This window comes from Oncorhynchus mykiss, chromosome 6 (assembly GCF_057628025.1).
Source record: "Oncorhynchus mykiss isolate SJ-2025 chromosome 6, ASM5762802v1, whole genome shotgun sequence".
NCBI lineage: Eukaryota > Metazoa > Chordata > Actinopteri > Salmoniformes > Salmonidae > Oncorhynchus > Oncorhynchus mykiss.
This window is the reverse complement of record NC_143027.1, coordinates 35,467,082-35,485,982: the sequence shown is the minus strand read 5'-3', so window position 1 is coordinate 35,485,982 and position 18,901 is coordinate 35,467,082. Positions and strand designations below refer to the sequence as shown.

At 41.5% G+C, this 18,901-nt stretch overlaps 1 protein-coding gene across 3 annotated transcripts; it reads right to left on the bottom strand.

The window, feature by feature from the left end:
* Nucleotides 1–220: 220 nt before the first annotated feature.
* LOC110525841 (checkpoint with forkhead and ring finger domains, E3 ubiquitin protein ligase) lies at nucleotides 221–11,698 on the bottom strand. 3 transcript variants are annotated; one of them, XM_021606295.3, is made up of 18 exons: nucleotides 11,359–11,698; nucleotides 10,785–10,920; nucleotides 9,664–9,763; nucleotides 8,794–8,903; nucleotides 6,628–6,687; nucleotides 6,302–6,514; nucleotides 5,822–5,956; nucleotides 5,550–5,739; nucleotides 5,173–5,327; nucleotides 4,775–4,937; nucleotides 4,471–4,649; nucleotides 4,089–4,190; nucleotides 3,906–3,989; nucleotides 2,877–2,947; nucleotides 2,568–2,655; nucleotides 2,232–2,339; nucleotides 2,040–2,112; nucleotides 221–804 (listed from the first exon to the last, which is right to left on the bottom strand). In XM_021606295.3, the coding sequence occupies exons 2-18, from the start codon at nucleotides 10,888–10,890 to the stop codon at nucleotides 762–764; spliced, it is 1,980 nt and encodes a 659-aa protein (XP_021461970.3). In that variant the 5' UTR covers nucleotides 10,891–10,920; nucleotides 11,359–11,698; the 3' UTR covers nucleotides 221–761. The 3 variants fall into 3 exon arrangements, with proteins under 3 accessions (XP_021461970.3, XP_021461971.3, XP_021461969.3); XM_021606296.3 differs by having other exon boundaries at nucleotides 5,822–5,914; nucleotides 11,359–11,665; XM_021606294.3 differs by having other exon boundaries at nucleotides 5,822–5,992; nucleotides 11,359–11,553.
* Between the last annotated feature and the right edge of the window lie 7,203 nt (nucleotides 11,699–18,901).

The window sequence follows — 18,901 nt, the reverse complement described above, 5'->3', positions numbered from 1 at the left end:
GCTGCTGTATTTTCACAAAAGTAGGAAGCTTTCAAATACAGAATTCTCCAAGATATCTAAAGCACTACACCATAAATTGAGAGAGAAAAACAAAATCAATTCATCCTTTTTTTTTGTGCCAACTACTCAGGCACACGGAAATAGAAAAAGTGTCAACGGCTTACTAATATCAATATATTTATGCCTTCTAAGCTACGGTCACAAAAGATGCCATTTCATCCAGTGTGTAACAGTACACATTTATTTAACTAGGCAAGTCAGTTAAGAACAAATTCTTATTTTTAATTGTTCTCAGTGTATTTAAAAAAAAACAAAATTATCCCTCAAACTAGTCATATGATCATGTACCCAAAAGAACATGATACTGCAATGAAGGGTGCTGATCATATTCCCCATAAGATATTAGTCCATCATCATATAGGGGAATCCGGTCCTACTGTGTGGAGTGCATAGTACTATCCCACCCTACTATGCCTATAAGACTGGGCTAATCATTACCTAGCCAGTCTTATCAAAAGAGTTTGATTCTAATTCCTGCATATAATCAAATACAAAGTCTATAGAACCTGTTCGAGAACTACAAGTTATTACCTAAGAGAGAGACACTTTTCCTCAGGGCAAAGAGCTGCTTAATAAGGGAGGGAGGAAAAATAGGACCACTTTGTATAGAGACAGAGAGTAATACAGGAGATCCTTGGAAGTCAGTCTTTGCTCCAGTGATTGGAGAGGAGCCTTGCATAGCAGGTCACCCACAAGGCTCTTCAGTTCTTGAAACGCGTCTGCTCACATATGTGGTTGAATTTCCTGCAACAAGGTGAAAAGGAAACAATACAAATGTGTCACATCATGAACCAGAGCTGCTGTGAAGAAGTGATTGCAGCTTTCCTCTACTAGCAGGTGTTATTGGCCAAGCTGATACAACAGTGCCCCCTGCTGGTAAAATACATGTACAGCCACATTGAAGCCTCTAACAGAGACCACACAACTATACACAGTATCAGTCAAAAGTTGACACACCTACTCATTCCAAGAGTTTTATTTAATTTCTACATTGTAGAATAATAGTGAAGACATCAAAACTATGAAATAACATATGGAAAAATGTAGTAACCCCCCCAAAAGTGTTAAATCAAAATATATTTGAGATTCTTTAAAGTAGCCACCCTTTGCCTTGACAGCTTTGCACACTCATGGCATTCTCTCAACCAGTTTCATGAGGAATGCTTTTCCAACACTCTTGAAGAAGTTGGCTGCTTTTCCTTCACTCCACGGTCCAACTCATCTCAATTGGGTTGAGTTAGGGTGATTGTGGAGGCCAGGTCATCTGAGAATGCACTCCATTTATTTGGGGTGAAAGGCTGGTAACTAACAAACTTATCCTCTGCAGAAGAGGTAACTCTGGGTCTTCCTTTCCTGTGGCGGTCCTCGTGAGAGCCAGTTTCATCATAGTGCTTGAAGGTTTTTGCGATGGCACTTGAAGAAACTTTCAAAGTTCTTGAAATGTTCCGGATTGACTGACCTTCATGTCTTAAAATAATGATGGACTGTCGCTCCTCTTTGCTTATTTGAGCTGTTCTTGCCATAATATGGACTTGGTCTTTTACCAAATAGGGCCTCTGTATACCACCCTTACCTTGTCACAACACAACTGAATAGCTCAAAACGCATTAAGGAAAGAAATTCCTCAAATTAACAAGGCACACCTGTTAATTTAAAGGCATTCCAGGTGACTGCCTCATGAGCTAGTTGAGAGAATGCCAAGCATGTGCAAAGCTGTCATGAAGGCAAAGGGTACTACTTTGAAGAATCTCAAATATAAAATATTTTTTTATTTGTTTAAAACTTTTGGTTATTACATGATTCCATATGTGTTATTTCATAGTTTGTGTCTTCACTATTATTCTACAATGTAGAAAATAGTTTTTTTTAAATAGTCACAAAAAAAAGTAGGTGTGTCCAAACTATTGACTGGTACAAATATATATATAAGCTTGGACTGTGGAGACCTATTCAGAAGATAATGGCCACATGTAACTTACGTGGCGTGGTGTGCCTTTACTTGAGTCCGGCAGTTGCGTCCCCAATAACAGTCAGGCCGAGACGTCACAGCAACTGTGGGAAAGAATATCAAACAAATAAAGCTTCATTCATAATTTGGATATGCTAGTTCATTACCATCTCGCAGTCTACAGTCGTTAGAGGCTGTGTCGTTGTGGGCAGTGCTCTCTCACCTGGGAGCTCCGAGCCAGGAATGTTCTGTCTATATTTGTAGGCCAGCTCCTTGAAGGCACGCAGGCCACAGCAGAAACACATTATGGCATTACTGTTGATGCGATAATCTGGGGTAGAAAAATTGGAGAGCGAGGGTTACTAGTGTGTTCCAAAGGGAGGTGGAAGGATGCTCTGCACTGTCAGTAGGACTTAGAACCATGTTCAAGATGGGAAGCTTAATGGTGGCGTTCCAGCTTATCGTTTTTGCAGTAGTGTTGCGCAACTGCAAAAAAGGCAACCTGGAACGCTTCCAATCTCAAGTTATGTGAGGTGAAGAGGATAGTGTCAAGACTGACCAGAGAGATAGAAGGTTCCCTGTTGCAGGCCCCGAAGACCCTCCTGTAGCATGTCCCTCCACGACATCCCTCTGGCTGACAAGTAATTCTGTAAGCAGAAGACTTGAGGCTGTAATTGCTACCAAACGTGCATCAACAAAGTACTGAGTAAAGAGTCCGAATGTTCAATGGAGAATCGTCATTGAAATAGTGTTTTACTCCAGGACTAAGATGAATCTGTCTGGGAAACCACCCCAAATAGTGCAGATACGGTTTCTGGGTGTCCAGACAGACCAATGGTTAGAGCCAAGGAGTATAAAAAGGATGTACCTGGAGGATCTCTGATTCATAGTTATTGCTGTTCAGAACACCGTCCAGACATTTGTCTGTAAGGTTGAGTTCTGTGGAAGAAGACATGGATATTATATTTCTCATACTGGTAAACATGCTACTGCAATGTGATACAGTAACAAATTATGAGTAAGACATAGGGACAATATAGGAAATCTATCTTGGTAAATTTCCATTTGCAACCACTATTGTCAAACTTTCCAAAATGATAGTGTTACCTTGGAAATCAGCCAAAAGGCCCGGTTAACTAAGCATCAAATCACATTTTATTGGTCACATACACATGGTTAGCAGATGTTAATACGAGTGTAGCGAAATGCTTGTGCTTCTAGTTCCGACCGTGCAGTAATATCTAACATGTAATCTAACAATTTCACAACAACTACCTTATATACACACACACACACAAGTGTAAAGGAATTAATAAGAATATGTACATATAAATATATGGATGAGTGATGGCCGTGCAGCATAGGCAAGATGCAGTAGATGGTATAGAGTACAGTATATACATATGAGATGAGTAATGTAGGGTATGTAAACATTATATAAAGTGGCATTGTTTAAAGTGACTAGTGATACATTTATTACATCCAATTTTTTATTATGAAAGTGGCTAGAGATTTGAGTCAGTATGTTGGCAGCAGCCACTCAATGTTAGTGATGGCTGTTTAATAGCACAGTGTGAAGTTTGCACCGGTTATTTTCCAAGGTCAATTAAACAAATCTCCACCAACTTATTTGCGATTAAGTACTACAACTTAGTTTGGGATTTTGGCAATGAACTTGTGGATAAAAATGTTATGTATTTGCATCAGGTATGAAGGAAGTTAGAGGTAATTTTGTGAGCCAATGCTAACTAGCTAAGCGCAAAGACTGGAAGTCTTCAGGTACAGCTCTATGCCCGAAGACTTCCAGTCTTGGCGCTAAGCTAGCGCTAGTTAGCGTTGGCTAACAAAACTACCTCTAACTTCCTTCAGTACTAGGAGTACTAGAGCAGAGACAAACCATTGAAACGTGCTAGGCAGCCTTGACAGCCGATCCTCTGGCAGCCCCAGTACATGTGGCAGAAGGGCCGTTGGCACGCCACACCTGCCCAACACAAAGAACCATACCCATCAGCACATTCAGCCAAGGCAACCGTGCCGTTGGATCCATTAACATTGACTGACAGGCCTGTGGGCCACTCACATTGCTGAGAGGAGAGTTCGGTGCGGCGGTCTGGCATGGGCTGCAGGCAGCAGGTGCAGATGACATGGCTGCCCTGAGGAGGACACGTGTACTCTCGAGGTGCTGCAGGAGGAGGACAGGACACAGAGGGAAACATTTCAGTGGGACACATATGCATATCGTCTGGGGCAAGGCCCTGAAAGGTGCACACTGTACTGTTGTAGAATCTGCAGATGGAATGCTTGTGGCGCATCTGACCAACACGTTTCTGTGTTTAGGCGAGTGCAACATTTTGATAGACAATTTGATCACACAATGTAGAACGATTACATATCAGATATAAAATCACTATACAAAAAGGTCATCCATTATTGTGATCAACAGTTCGGCACAGTTCAGTAACCTGTAGTGGAGAAGTCAGAGCGTGTTGATGATGTTGATGGCCTCTCTCCAAGGGGTTTCCCAGCCCTGTCCTCAGGAGTTGGTGGGGCTGGTCCTAGAGGAGCTGGCCCTATGGCCCACAGTACCTGGCTAATCTCCTTCCTGTAGCCTGGACACTGTCTGCACATCACAAAGGGTTGGCTATGGACACACAACAACAGGAACAAGGAGAAAAGGTTTCAGTGGGAGAAAAACAAAACAGTCACACACTGTACACACAAGACCACAAACACTCACGCATACACACAGCTACTCTTTTGTCTGACCTGATATCGGAGGCGTCGCTGTCATTGTCAGAGAGCTCAAAGAGATAATCAGAGCTGCCCTCTTCATCGGAGAAGGAACGCTCAATCTTTGGCTGCAGCATGTCCCGAGTTATCTTGTTGTGGCCGTCCATGCTCTTCAGGTCCTCCTCACTGCGACACTTCTCTGTGGACACACAGGGTCAATATTGCAATGCTTTATCCACGCACAAAAAGAGATGGTACAAACAAAAGGCCCACATATTTTTTTATAGGCTAGCCCTGTACAGATATTCAGGACAAGGAGAAACACATAAGACAAGATGCAAAAATGCCGTGTTTAACAGGGGGAAGAGCAGGGGACCATCCCCAGTAGTGTTAATGAGGGTCCAAGAGTAGAGTAGGGCAGATTGGATACAAACCTGGTTTCTGGATCAGGTAGGCCTCCACCAGGTTGTTGAGGATGTGGTTCTTGCGGATCCTCTCTACGGGGCAGCGACAGGTAGGGCAGAGAGACGAGCGCTCCATCCAGCCAGAGTAACACGCAGCACAGAAGGTGTGCATACAGGGCTGCAGGCTAGTTGGGAGACGCACGGGGAGATGATAACATGAACAATGCAGTGGAGGCAGCTTTCTGTCTTACAGAATGGAATTACACAATGTTGTGTGTTGTTTATATGACTATATATTATATTTATTGAAACAGTTATTTTCATCTGCTGCGAGGAGCCACAAGCAATGAAAATGTGGAGTGGGCCTATTTTCTAATTTAGTAGTAGTAGGTAGAGTCTTGCTGTACCTGACACAGTCATGAAGTAGGTCCTGACAGATGATACAGGTGAGGGACTCCTCCATTTTGTCAGTCGTGGCTCCTTCCACAGTCACGGCAGCTTTTCCCAATAGATCCGTGATAAGAGTTCCCTTAGCTGGGCCCGGGCCCACCACCTCAATACTGGAAGTATGTGGCAGTCCAAAATCATAGTTCTTATCTAGGGAAGGAAAAGGGGGAAAACTGTTACAATCAAGCGTCACCAACCAAGTATCAAGACCCCACAAGGTAATGACACTGACCAGCACCGTCAGTTTTCCTCCTCTTTCTCTCTGGCTCCATGTCCCCCTCTTCCAGCATTGGGACTCTGCTCTGGGCTTCAGTCTGTCGCACGTCTGTTGAGCAGAGGAGGTTAGAGTTGGGCTTCTCAGCCTTGCCTACAGAGGATGCAGCACATTTAGGACCCTCGGAACCTGAGAGACGAAGAATTATCAAAAGCCCATGAGATTGGTGCACATTCAGTTACCGGTGCCTATCCTTGAATATCAGGAGTAGTAGTGGCCATATAAGTCTGATCAAATCGGATAAAGTCTATCATATTATCAGTTGTCCAGAGCCGCCCTTGAATTTGGGGATTTTGAAAGAGGTAAAGGACAGTGAACAAAGCTGGCACAATTCAAGGGAGACATGCTATATTGGTTAAAAAATTTGAGGGGGGGAGGGCGGAAGACTTCACAATTAACCAAAATTTAAAGCAAGCACAAGCCAGATGGAAAGCCTACCTGAGGCAGAGGAGTGCAGGAGGGAGGTTGCAGAGGAACATGCTGTGGAGGGGGAGAATGTGTGGAAGAGGTGGGAGGAGGTGGAGGGCTGGGGCTCCTCTAAGGCCTGCTGTTCCCATGGAGGTCCTACCAGGAATGGCTCCACAGACACTGCTGCTGGAACAGTGCAGGGTTGGGCTTTCTGCTGCATATCTGAGCATTTGGTGGCGTCGCCTGACAGGATGAGATAAGGGTGGTAAGCAACAAACAAGCTAATGAGCCTACAAATGCCTTTCATGAAAAGGATGCAGAGGTCGCAGTCAAACATTTGGGTATTACCTACTTACAAATTGAGTCTTGTGAGAATGTCCTCTCTGGTTTTATGGACTGATATATGTAGGCAATATCTGTACGAGCAAAAGATTGCACACCATACTTTTACTTTACTCAGTTGTTGAGGCAAACTTTCATGAACAATTCATTAAATATCCCAAAAAGGGAACATATTACTCTTATTTTGATCGGTCAAGAATGAGTTTAGCTGACCTACTTGTCCAACTCAGTTTACACACATTATGTAAGTTAATTGTGTATGTATTATACAACCAAGGTGTCAGCAGTGGAAGATACACAGGAAAACAAGTGGCTAAAAGACATTTATGCACTATGAACTACTGATTTATATACACTTTCTGAAGAAACTTAAGAAAAACATTATTCTTTATACAGCCTACCTACCACAAGCCAAAGTTTTTTTTAAACGTACTAAACACTCACAATAATGAGGTAGGCCTATATTAAGCTAGCAACCGTACACTGTGCTCCCTGTTTGTTTAACTCTTTAATTGAAGTTCTATTATCTTAAGGAGATGTACAGTGGGGCAAAAAGTATTTAGTCAGCCACCAATTGTGCAAGTTCTCCCACTTAAAAAGATGAGGCCTGTAATTTTCATCATAGGTACACTTCAACTATGACAGACAAAATGAGAAAAAAAATCCAGAAAATCACATTGTAGGATTTTTAATGAATTTATTTGCAAATTATGGTGGAAAATAAGTATTTGGTCAACAACAAAAGTTTATTTCAATACTTTGTTATATACCCTTTGTTGGCAATGACAGAGGTCAAACGTTTTCTGTAAGTCTTCACAAGGTTTTCACACATTGTTGCTGGTATTTTGGCCCATTCCTCCATGCAGATCTCCTCTAGAGCAGTGGTGTTTTGGGGCTGTTGCTGGGCAACACGGACTTTCAACTCCCTCCAAAGATTTTCTATGGGGTTGAGATCTGGAGACTGGCTAGGCCACTCCAGGACCTTGAAATGCTTCTTACGAAGCCACTCCTTCGTTGCCCGGGCAGTTTTGTTTGGGATCATTGGCATGCTGAAAGACCCAGCCACGTTTCATCTTCAATGCCCTCGCTGATGGGAGGTTTTCACTCAAAATCTCACGATACATGGCCCCATTCATTCTTTCCTTTACACGAATCAGTCGTCCTGGTCCCTTTGCAGAAAAACAGCCCCAAAGCATGATGTTTCCACCCCCATGCTTCACATGAGGTATGGTGTTCTTTGGATGCAACTCAGCATTCTTTGTCCTCCAAACACGACGAGTTGAGTTTTTACCAAAAACTTATATTTTGGTTTCATCTGACCATATGACATTCTCCCAATCTTCTAAGATCTTGCGTGGAGCCCCAGATCGAGGGAGATTATCGGTGGTCTTGTATGTCTTCCATTTCCTAATAATTGCTCCCACAGTTGATTTCTTCAAACCAAGCTGCTTACCTATTGCAGATTCAGTCTTCCCAGCCTGGTACAGGTCTACAATGTTGTTTCTGGTGTCCTTTGACAGCTCTTTGGTCTTGGCCATAGTGGAGTTTGGAGTGTGACTGTTTGAGGTTGTGGACAGGTGTCTTTTATACTGATAACAAGTTCAAACAGGTGCCATTAATACAGGTAATGAGTGGAGGACAGAGGAGCCTCTTAAAGAAGAAGTTACAGGTCTGTGAGAGCCAGAAATCTTGCTTGTTTGTAGGTGACCAAATACTTATTTTCCACCATAATTTGCAAATAAATTCATTAAAAATCCTATCATGTGATTTCCTGGATTTTTTTTCTCATTTTGTCTGTCATAGTTGAAGTGTACCTATGATGAAAATGACAGGCCTCTCATCTTTTTAAGTGGGAGAACTTGCACAATTGGTGGCTGACTAAATACTTTTTTGCCCCACTGTATATAGATTTTTTTTATTTTCTACTGTTATTGACTTGTTTATTGTTTACGCCATGTGTAACTCTGTGTTGTTGTCTGTTCACACTGCTATGCTTTATCTTGGCCAGGTAGCAGTTGCAAATGAGAACTTGTTCTCAACTAGCCTACCTGGTTAAATAAAGGTGAAATAAAAAATAAAATCATAACCAATGTAAAACAGAGAAACCAACATTATGGTTTAATAACAACAAAGAGACCACAGAGTGAAACACCCCAATCAATGTAGGAAAAAAAACGTACTTAGCTCTGGCTCGTTTTTCCTGTACACAAAGTAGATGACGTCTCCATTCTGCAGCATATGAACCTGCTTTTTCACCAGCTTTGACATGTTAATCACTGTACCATTGGTGCTAGAGGGGTGGGAAAAAAACACAACACAAAAAACAACACTGGTCAGTCATTTCTGTCGTGGATTTATCAGCAGCCTTGGAATAAATCCCAGACTAGGGATGCAGTTATTATTATAGTAGCAATGAACAGGGCATTGATTAAATAGTAGCTTCTCTTCATGGGATGTATAGGGATGGAATTGTATCCTACACTATTGAGTAACTACACTGTCGCATTCCGTCTTTCCATTGCAGAGGTTTCCACAATATTCAGAAGCAAAACAGAGTTACCACTGTGCTCAATGATGCATAGCCTAATGCAGTGGGTGTGTACACGGACACTAGAGTGATGTGTGTAGAGAATACTTTGCTGACTCAGAGCATGGTAAAACACAACCTCTAATTACTGGTTAGTGTCATTTGCCTCATTACCTCCAAGCTGGTTGCTTTACACTGACAATTAGACTACACTGTGATGTGCAGGCCTAGATCTGTTCAATGTACCATTAAATACACTGACCAGTCACAACAAACAGGACAATCTGCATAACGTATTTTTCTCTAATAAAACCTAACATAAAACGCAGGTTAAAATCTATTTAGCCTGATTAGGCTAACAGGTACCGCTTCACATTACCGTGTTATCGCATTGTTAAACATACAGAATTGATCAGACGGGCCTTGAAAAGGGGCCTACATTGAGCCTGTAAGCTATACAGGACCGAAGAGAAAGAAAAAAAAAAACACACAACAAAAATATTGTTAGAGACCCCCCTCATACCTCATGTCCTCTAGCCACACCAACCCTGATCTCTCATCCTGGACTATCTTACAGTGATCCCCCGAGACCAGTTTGCTAGCAGGAAAGGAAAGATCACAGCCTGGTGAAAGAAAATGATGGTTCATAAAAATGCACAGAAAATCACAACATCGTCTAAGATGACTACTTTAAGCATGATTTGAATACGCTAGATGTTCTCGTATGGTAGGCTACTTATGATGTCGATTAAGGCAGCCCCCCCGTACATCTCCTATTCAGAGGGGTTGGGTTAAATGCGGAAGGCATTCAGTTGTACAACTGACTAGGTATCCCCCTTTCCCTTATGGAGCTGTTGTGCTATACCCTGTGTAAAAAAGCATTACTTTGTTTACGTCACGTTACTGTAAACAAGGCCAATTAAGACTTATTCATGATCCATTTTAAAATACCAGGAAAACATGTCTTTAGGCAATGGGCAGTTGATATTTTCACGAGGCGGCTCAAATTACTAGACTGAGATTGTACGATTATGATGATTTATTGTTGATATATTTATACCCTTCCTTTATACCATATTTTGGATGGTGCATAGCATACTAGCTCATTAAACTCAGACCACTTGTATTGGAAAGCAGACTCCTGGAATTCAAAATAATAGAGACTAAACCTTTCCTTGAGCAAAATCCATACAAAGAAAACATACCATTCTGCACACATGTCCTCAACAGACACCTTTGATATCATCAGAGGGGGTGTCTAAGTTTAGTGACCTTGGGCATTGTGCCTTGAATTAACTGGTTTTATTAAAGAGCCCAGACACTGCCTGGCTCTCATGTCTATGACATGTTGTCTTTTGTCACAAACATCAAGACATTTATAAACCAGATCCTCAAAACAAGCAACATAGATTATATTTCGTTTTTATGCCTCATGCCTTATAGAATATATATTTTACACATTACTATTATTGTGGGAGCAATAATCATTCATATTTAGAACAGGTATTTTAGTAACTCATTAAATATTTATATCATTTATAGATAACAGTTAGTGTCCTACCACAGAACTTTCTATATATTTCAGAAAGTAGCCGACAATATGGTGAAGTGAGTTAATGTCACCGTGTGGAATGTTAATCGTACCTTTTCTTCGCCCGACAGTGCATTCCCTGTTGACAAGCAATACTTCCGATTCAGTGTCCACTTTTACTAACTTCCCCCATGGTTGACTTCTTTCATGAATATCCATGTTCAAAGCTGATACGTTCCAATCTTCTAGCTATATTTTTAGATCAAATCATGAACAATAGAAATGCAAACACACTTCTTAAATCGGTGGCAGCAAATATGTCATCTAAGAAGCGAACCCTATTCTAGTTGAGAAATGTGGAGCACTTGCTAGCTAAGTAGCTAACATTAGCTACTAGCTTAGCTTAGAAGGATATACAATGAATTAACCACCCTGTTTAGAACAAGAAACATAAAGATGTTACTGTACCTAGCTTGCTAAGCTAACTACAGTAGCTAATGTAGCTAAAACGTTTGATTAGCAGGGTATTTCATCCTTGAAGCTAGTCAATCAAACATCAAAACAAGTTAACGGTGGACATGCAACAACAATAAACTTAGCTAAAGCTGGCTACTAGTAGCTAGCTAGCTAACAACTTTCAAACTGCTTAACAGGTGCTAGAAACTAGAAATAATACGATTTAGCTACCTTGAAAATAGATTCACTATACTCTCAAAAGCGCGATTATTTTAGCTTGAAGATGTTTTGTCCCTTCATTTTCCATCTTGGCACGCACACTAGTTTACTTCCTGGCAACTAAACGTATTTACAAGCATCAGCTGATGGAGGAGGGGCGGAGAAAGTAGTCAGGGGGGAAAAAGCTGTTAAAACAAGATTAATATCACATAACTCTTTGCAAAAATGCTTTAATTTGTTTATTTTCTAACGCATCTGCGTGGAATTATACTGTAAGGCCAATGTCAAAACTCTGCATATACAACCAGGGGTTGTATAGGGTTGTGGTTGAGGCAGCTGCTAGGGTTGCACTAGGATGTTGACATGCAGCCAGTGGTGAAAAAAGTACCCAATTGTCATACTTGAGTAAAAGTAAAGATACCTAAATAGAAAATGACTCAGGAAAAAGTGAAAGTCACACAGTAAAATACTACTTGAGTGAAAGTCAAAAAGTATTTGGTTTTAAATGTACTTAAGTATCAAAAGTAAATGTAATTGCTAAAATATACTTAAGTAACAAAAGTAAAACTATAAATCATTTCAAGTTCCTTTTAGTATGCAAACCAGACGGAATGACTTTATTATACATATATTTTTTAAGGATAGTCAGAGGGACACTCAGACGTGTGTTTAGTGAGTCCGTCAGATCAGAGGCAGTAGGAATGGCGAGGAATGTTCAAATCAAATTTTATTCATCACATACTCGTGATTAGCAGACGTTATTGCGGGTGAAGCGGAATGCTTGTGCTTCTAGCTCCGACAGTGCAGTAATATCTAACAAGTCGTATCTAACAAATTACACAACATACAGCATACCCAATACACACAAATCTAAGTAGGAATGAATTAAAACTATAAACATATGGACAAGCAATGTCAGAGCAGAACGGACTAAGATGCAGTAAAAAAGTATAGAAAACAGTATATACACATGCGATGAGTAATGCCAGATATGTAAATATTAAGTGACTAAGATACCGTAGAATAGTATAGAATACAGTATATACAGTGGGGCAAAAAAGTATTTAGTCAGCCACCAATTGTGCAAGTTCTCCCACTTAAAAAGATGAAAGAGGCCTGTAATTTTCATCATAGGTACACTTCAACTATGACAGACAAAATGAGAAGAAAAAAAATCCAGAAAATCACATTGTAGGATTTTTAATGAATTTATTTGCAAATTATGGTGGAAAATAAGTATTTATAAGTATTCTTTAGCCTCCTGAGGTTGAAGAGGCTCTGTTGCGCCTTCTTCACCACCCTGTCTGTGTGGGTGGTCCATTTCAGTTTGTCAGTGATGTGTACGCCAAGGAACTTGAAGCTTTCCACCTTCTTCACTGCGGTCCTGTCAATGTAGATAGGGGGGGTGCCCTCTCTGCTGTTTCCTGAAGTCCACGATCATCTCCTTTGTTTTGTTGACATTAAGTGAGAGGTTTCCAGGCACCACACTCCCAGAGTGTGGTCTCGTCATCATTGGTAATCAAGCCTACTACTGTTGTGTCATCTGCAAACTTGAGTTGGAGGCATGCTTGGCCACGCAGTCATGGGTGAACAAGGAGTACAGGAGGGGGCTGAGCATGCACCCTTGTGGGGCCCCAGGGTTGAGGATCAGCGGAGTGGAGGTGATGTTTCCTACCTTCACCACCTGGGTGTGGCCTGTCAGGAAGTCCAGGACCCAGTTGCACAGGGTCTCAAGCTTAATGATGAGCTTGGAGGGTACCATGGTGTTGAATGCTGAGCTGTAGTCAATAAACAGCATTCTTACATAGGTATTCCTCTTGTCAAGATGGGATAGGGCAGATGGTGATTGCATCTTCTGTGGATCTATGTTCTCTTGATAAGTGCATTAATTTGACAATTTTCCTGTGCTGCTTAGCATTCACAATGTAATGAGTAGTTTTGGGTGTCATAATGTATGGAGTAAAAAGTAAATCATTTTCTTTAGGAATGTAGTAAAGTAAAAGTTGTCAAAAATATAAATGTTCAAGTAAAGTACAGATACCCCAACAAAAACTATGTAAGTGGTAGTTTAAAGTATTTTTTACTTAAGTACTTTACATCACTGCATGCAGCTAGAGTTAGGGTTAGGGTACCATGTACCTATGTTTGTCCTCTGTAATTGTCTGCCTTTCTTTGTTTGCTGAAATCCATACTTTTTAACAAAACGTTAATTAAATAGAACCACAGACTGTTTCCATGTTGAGATTCAATTGGCACATGCGCGTTTGCGCTGAGCGGCCATCTTAGAGCAACAGCAATGAGGATAACCGTTAGTGGTTGTATTTGATTAATGTTTTATTAAAGCTAAAATAAGTAACATTTTGGGCGACCCGACCAAATTCACATAGAAATGTGAGTTATAGATATGTCAGTCTCATTGAAAGCAAGTCCAAGAAGTGGTAGATATGTGCTCTATTTCTATGCTTCGTTTTCTTAAAGGGTAGGTAGCATAAATTTAACCATATGTAACAAATGGATTTGCATTAGAATACGCATCAAAAGACCAAATGCAAAGTTCCGCCTCACTCGGCTTGATACCGAGTTTCCTGAATTCCCTCACGAGATGGAATTCATGTCGGAGGCCCGGGCGAGGAAGAGGACAGATGGTGAGAATGGCGCGAGGTGCAAACCCAAACAGACTGTGAAATACAAGCCTGTAACTCAGACGCTGAGAGTCGAGAAGCAGGTGCTACCTTTAATAAAACAACAAACATGGAACGAGATAACATAGCAGTGGCGTCTTCACTTAAACACAGAAACAATACTGACTTGGGAAAGGACCTAAGGGAGTACCAGATATAGGGAAGGTAATAAGTGAGGTAATGGAGTCCAGGTTTGCCTCATGATGAAGTGCAGGTGCGCGTAATGATTGGTGCCAGGTGTGCCATTTTCTCCTTTGAGTCAAGTACAGGAGAGAAAAATGCATGTTATGCAATTGAAAACCCTGAGCAATCGACGGATAGTGAACTTGAAATTGATCCTGACAAAAGTGAGGAGGAAAATTCTGCGTCGTCAGGTGAGGTGAAGGCTTCAGAGCCTCTCCCCAATGATCAGGAAAATGCCAGACATGACTCTGGCCCAGTGGGAGTACAATTCGTGGAGAAAGTGGACCCATACCTTTTGGCCGATCCGTCTGTGGTATCAGGCTGGGTGAAGAAGGAGTTGGGTTCTGTCAATCCGGTCAAAGTATCCAAAGGTGGACTTGCATTGATTTTTTTGTGTGTCTGCTGCTCAGAGGGAGAGAGGCGCTGCATGTTTTCGAGAAACTGGGGTGAGGTTAAGTGTTAAGGTAGATTGACTGAAGTTGGAGATCCCCAGTGTCTGTGATGCATGTGGATTGGTGCAACACAGACCCGGTGGGGATCGCGAGACTGAGGAGACCCTGTCTGTCCTGAGTTTTGATGCAGAGTGTTTGCAGGATAAAGTTATGCTAGGGTATATAAGTTATCCTTTTGTTCCGAACCCACTACAATGTTTTAGGTGGCAAGTTTATGGTCATGTTGCAGCAGTATGTAGGCGGGAGATTCCGAGGTGTGAGAAGTGTGCAGGAGGGCATGGGACAAAAAGTGTATGGATTAGGTGGAATAAGTTATGTGTTTCAATTGTGGGGGAGGCCATGTTGCTGGGGATCAGAAATGTCTTGTGCAAGTGAGACAGATTGAAGATGCCAGGGTGAGAGCAGTGCAGAAAGTGTCATATGCTGAGGCAGTGAAGAAAGTAGAGGATGATAGGCAAAGGGTGAGTGAGCCTGAGAGGATCCCTGTGAGTAGTAGGCCAGTACAGAGGGACCCGAACAGTATGTGCTTTGGTAAGGTTGGCTTCTTGGCATTTATTGCTATGGTCATTAATTGTACCGCACAGATTGAAAGGGAATCCCAGAAGATTGAATTGGTAGTAGCAGTAGCAGAGAAGTTTTGGGGTATCAGAGATTTTAATGCAGAAGAACTACAGGGGGTTTTGAGAGAAGGGGCTCCAGCCTGCCAGGCCAACGGCCCACACAAATTATATCACACTTAATATAATCGGAACCGTTAGAACACAGTCATTTTATAATTCCCACACACACACACACACACACACACACACACACACACACACACACACACACACACACACACACACACACACACACACACACACACACACTCTTCTGCAAGCCATTTCTAGCCGTTCCTCTCCTCCCTAGATTAGAGGGGCCTTGAATGTGGCCTCTTTTCTGTTGTCAGTTTTCAGAGTTATCACAAGTCGACAGTTCAGTTGGCCTTGAATGTCTCAACTCTATCCAGCTCATATTGCGAAATAGTAACACAATGGTCTAGTCACACACATTATTAAATTATGACTCTAACACATTTCATACAATTATATGATTTCAGGGTGGAATACTTTAATCATTACTTTAAACATATAAATTCCTTTATCAGATGCAAGCCAGCAAAGCCACTACACAACACTAAACAATACATTAATTGCACTATAACGTTGACAAACAGTGCTCACATATAGTTAGGGCCTACACAACAGCAGTCCCGACATCTTACCACTGCTACACCTGGCTATCAGCGGAGCGAAACATTTCATTCAGCCTCAGTTACTGTCTTTTAAAAAACATAGCTGATATGGCTGACTTGCTTAAACAAATGTGGTTTCTAATGACAATTGAGACAACAAGCGGATAATAGGCAATCCGTAATTTCGATTAAGACATTAATGAGCGAGTTAGGACAAACGTAGGCAATATAACTATTTGTTTAGCACTTTTGAAATGTACAGCGACAGCATTCAGAACATGGGACGTTCTTACGGCGTTCTCCCTGTACACCAAGTCAGAATCGTCTGATAAATAAAGGGGACATATAAGCAAACAATGAAAGCTCTTACAATATTCGATGATTACATTTCTCTAAAACAGGTTATAGGCTACATGTGCACCACCAAGTCAGAACAGTAAGCAAAATTAAATAGACCAAATGATTAGGGTGAGGCACATGGTACTGCTTGATCTGCAGAAGGCCTTTGATACAGTTAACCACTGTCTCCTAATCTCCAAACTGGAGGCACTGGGGTTAAGCAGTATCCCTCTAGGCTGGGTAAAGTCCTATTTATCAGGGAGGGAGCAAGTAGTAGAGGTTAATGGTTCATTGTCTCAGGCAAAACCAATGAGTTGTGGCGTTCCGCAGGGGAGCGTGCGTGGGCCTCTGCTGTTATTAATGACATGAAAGATGCTTGTTCTTGCCATATTTTTCTTTATGCAGATGACTCTACACTTCTGGTGTCTCACAAAAGTAAAACTATGTTGGAGAGCATACTTAGCACAGAGCTTACTAACATTAGCAAATGGCTTGGAGATAATAAGCTATCTCTGCACTTAGGGAAAACTGATTATTTTTTGGATCCAGACCTAAATTGTGTAGTTTGTCTGAAATCAGAGTGGAGTTAGGGGGTGAAGTGCTGACTCCTAAAACCTCTGTTAGCTACTTGGGATGTATCCTTGATGGAAGCTTGAGAGGTGTGAGCACGGCCAATAAGGTGCTAGGGAAGGTACATTTTGTCTAGAAAGTCAAAGCTGCTTGATAAGGACTCCATGAAAGTGCTAGCTACTGCCCTCATTCAATGCCATTTTGACTATTCTAGTACTTCCTGGTTTGGGGGCTTATCTAAACTTATGAAGGGGAAGCTCCAGATAGCCCATAATAAGTTGATCAGGGTAGTATTGAAGGTGAGTCCACATACTCACATAGGCAGGAGCTGCTTTCAGGAACTAAACTGTCTGCCTGTTGAGGCTAGGGTGTCCCAGATTAGACTAGGCTTTGTTTAGAGGAGTATTTATGGTCCTGCGCCCAGATATTTAAGTGATTACTTTCCTCGTGTTAGGGATGCACACAATCACATCACCAGATCAGGTGTTGCTGATGTGTGCTTATACAGGTTGAGGAGTAATGCTGGGAAAGGTACTTTCTTGTTCACTGGAGCCTCAGAATGGAATGAGTTGCCTCTGCCTATAAAAACAACGTCCTCTCTGGACAGCTTTAAAAATAAAGTAAAAATATGTTTGATGTCCTCTGTGCCCATATGAATAACCCCTATGATGTAACTGGAATGATGAGATAGATGTTCTTCTTCTCTGTTTTTGTTTTATTATTTCACTGCCATACTGTGTTTGATCTTGTCTAGCCATCTTGTCTCAAGAGGACCACAATGGAAATAAGTCCCAGACTTTATTGTGTGTTATCCTCAATGATTTGATTCATGTGCATGTATGGCTTTTAAGTTTAATGTGTGCTTGTTTTTTAAAATGGTCGAATTAATAAACTTAACTAAACGAACATCTTACTACATAACATACACTTAGTATTACTTTCTTAGCTACAGTTCTCTTATCTCCCTGGCATATTACATCATTTATGCAGCGACATACAATACATTTTTGGACTCACCTTGTTGTGCTGTGCTCACTTTAACAGGAAGGTGGCGCTAGGAACTTGGAAAAAAACAAGGTTGAATCATGATGACGTCATTGATCTTCAGGTCGTAGCTCTAGAAAGAGTCCGGATTTACAATTCTGAGTTTGAAAGGATGATCGTTCAAAACTTATTCTCCGTGTCAGAGCTCGTTTATTCCCGACTTTCCAGTTGTCTTGAACTCACTGAAGTCAAGTTTTCGCAGTTCCGAGTTAACAATTGTTTTGAGCGTGGCACAAATAATGCTTAATTGACAGCATGGCCAATGTTGAATGTTTATCATTTTAAACTTGGAAAAGAGCCCTTTAATCCCAGATTTGCGGCCACATAGCCACTGTCACTGATTCCTTCCAAACCACTCATTGTTGAATTTCTGATTTCCAACTTGTTGTGTAATGCTTATGTCCAATGGCCGTAGAGCACCAATTCGTTTCATCTATAATTTATTTTCATTATTTCTCTTCATATGACAAGGATTAAAAAGGGATTTGCCAGTAGATTGTCGACTTGATTCATGATGATGACTGCTAGCTAAGATTGTGAAAGTATGATCAGTCCAATCAAAGCTACTGTACATATAACATGATTTGACATCATTTTATCTCTGGCCAATGACCTTGAGCCTTCCTGGATGGGCACTTCTAATGTAACTCTATGGCAGCACCCAAGGGGCTAGAATCTTCGATGTCTAGACTTGGAGGTAACGTAGTGTCCCCATGAGTGACAGTACACTGAGCCAATCACGGCGCAACGGTCCGTATTTTCTGTTGGATGCCCCACCACCACCACAGAATCACTGAGCTGGGCTGAAACACCTGCATTTTGGAACTGCCTTACTCAAGAAAACAAAAAACAGACCATGTTTGTATGCGACTTTATTAACTCAATGATATATATTATTTTTTACATTGTTTGCAAACTGATATGAGACACGTATTAATACCAAAATAGCATGCAAAACAGCCAACAACCCTACTGCTAAAAACGTAGGCCTCAAAACAGGTGGGCCTCTGCCCCACCTGCCCTGAATGACGGGTTATCACTGGTAAAGTCTA

Excerpts from the sequence above, each read along its gene's own strand:
- LOC110525841 (XM_021606294.3), bottom strand. The coding sequence starts at position 10,890 with ATGGATATTCATGAAAGAAGTCAACCATGGGGGAAGTTAGTAAAAGTG. Across the intron at positions 9,764-10,784 it reads CACTGTCGGGCGAAGAAAAG|GCTGTGATCTTTCCTTTCCT; the intron begins GTACGATTAACA and ends TTCTTTCACCAG. Across the intron at positions 4,938-5,172 it reads CTACCTGATCCAGAAACCAG|AGAAGTGTCGCAGTGAGGAG; the intron begins GTTTGTATCCAA and ends GTGTGTCCACAG.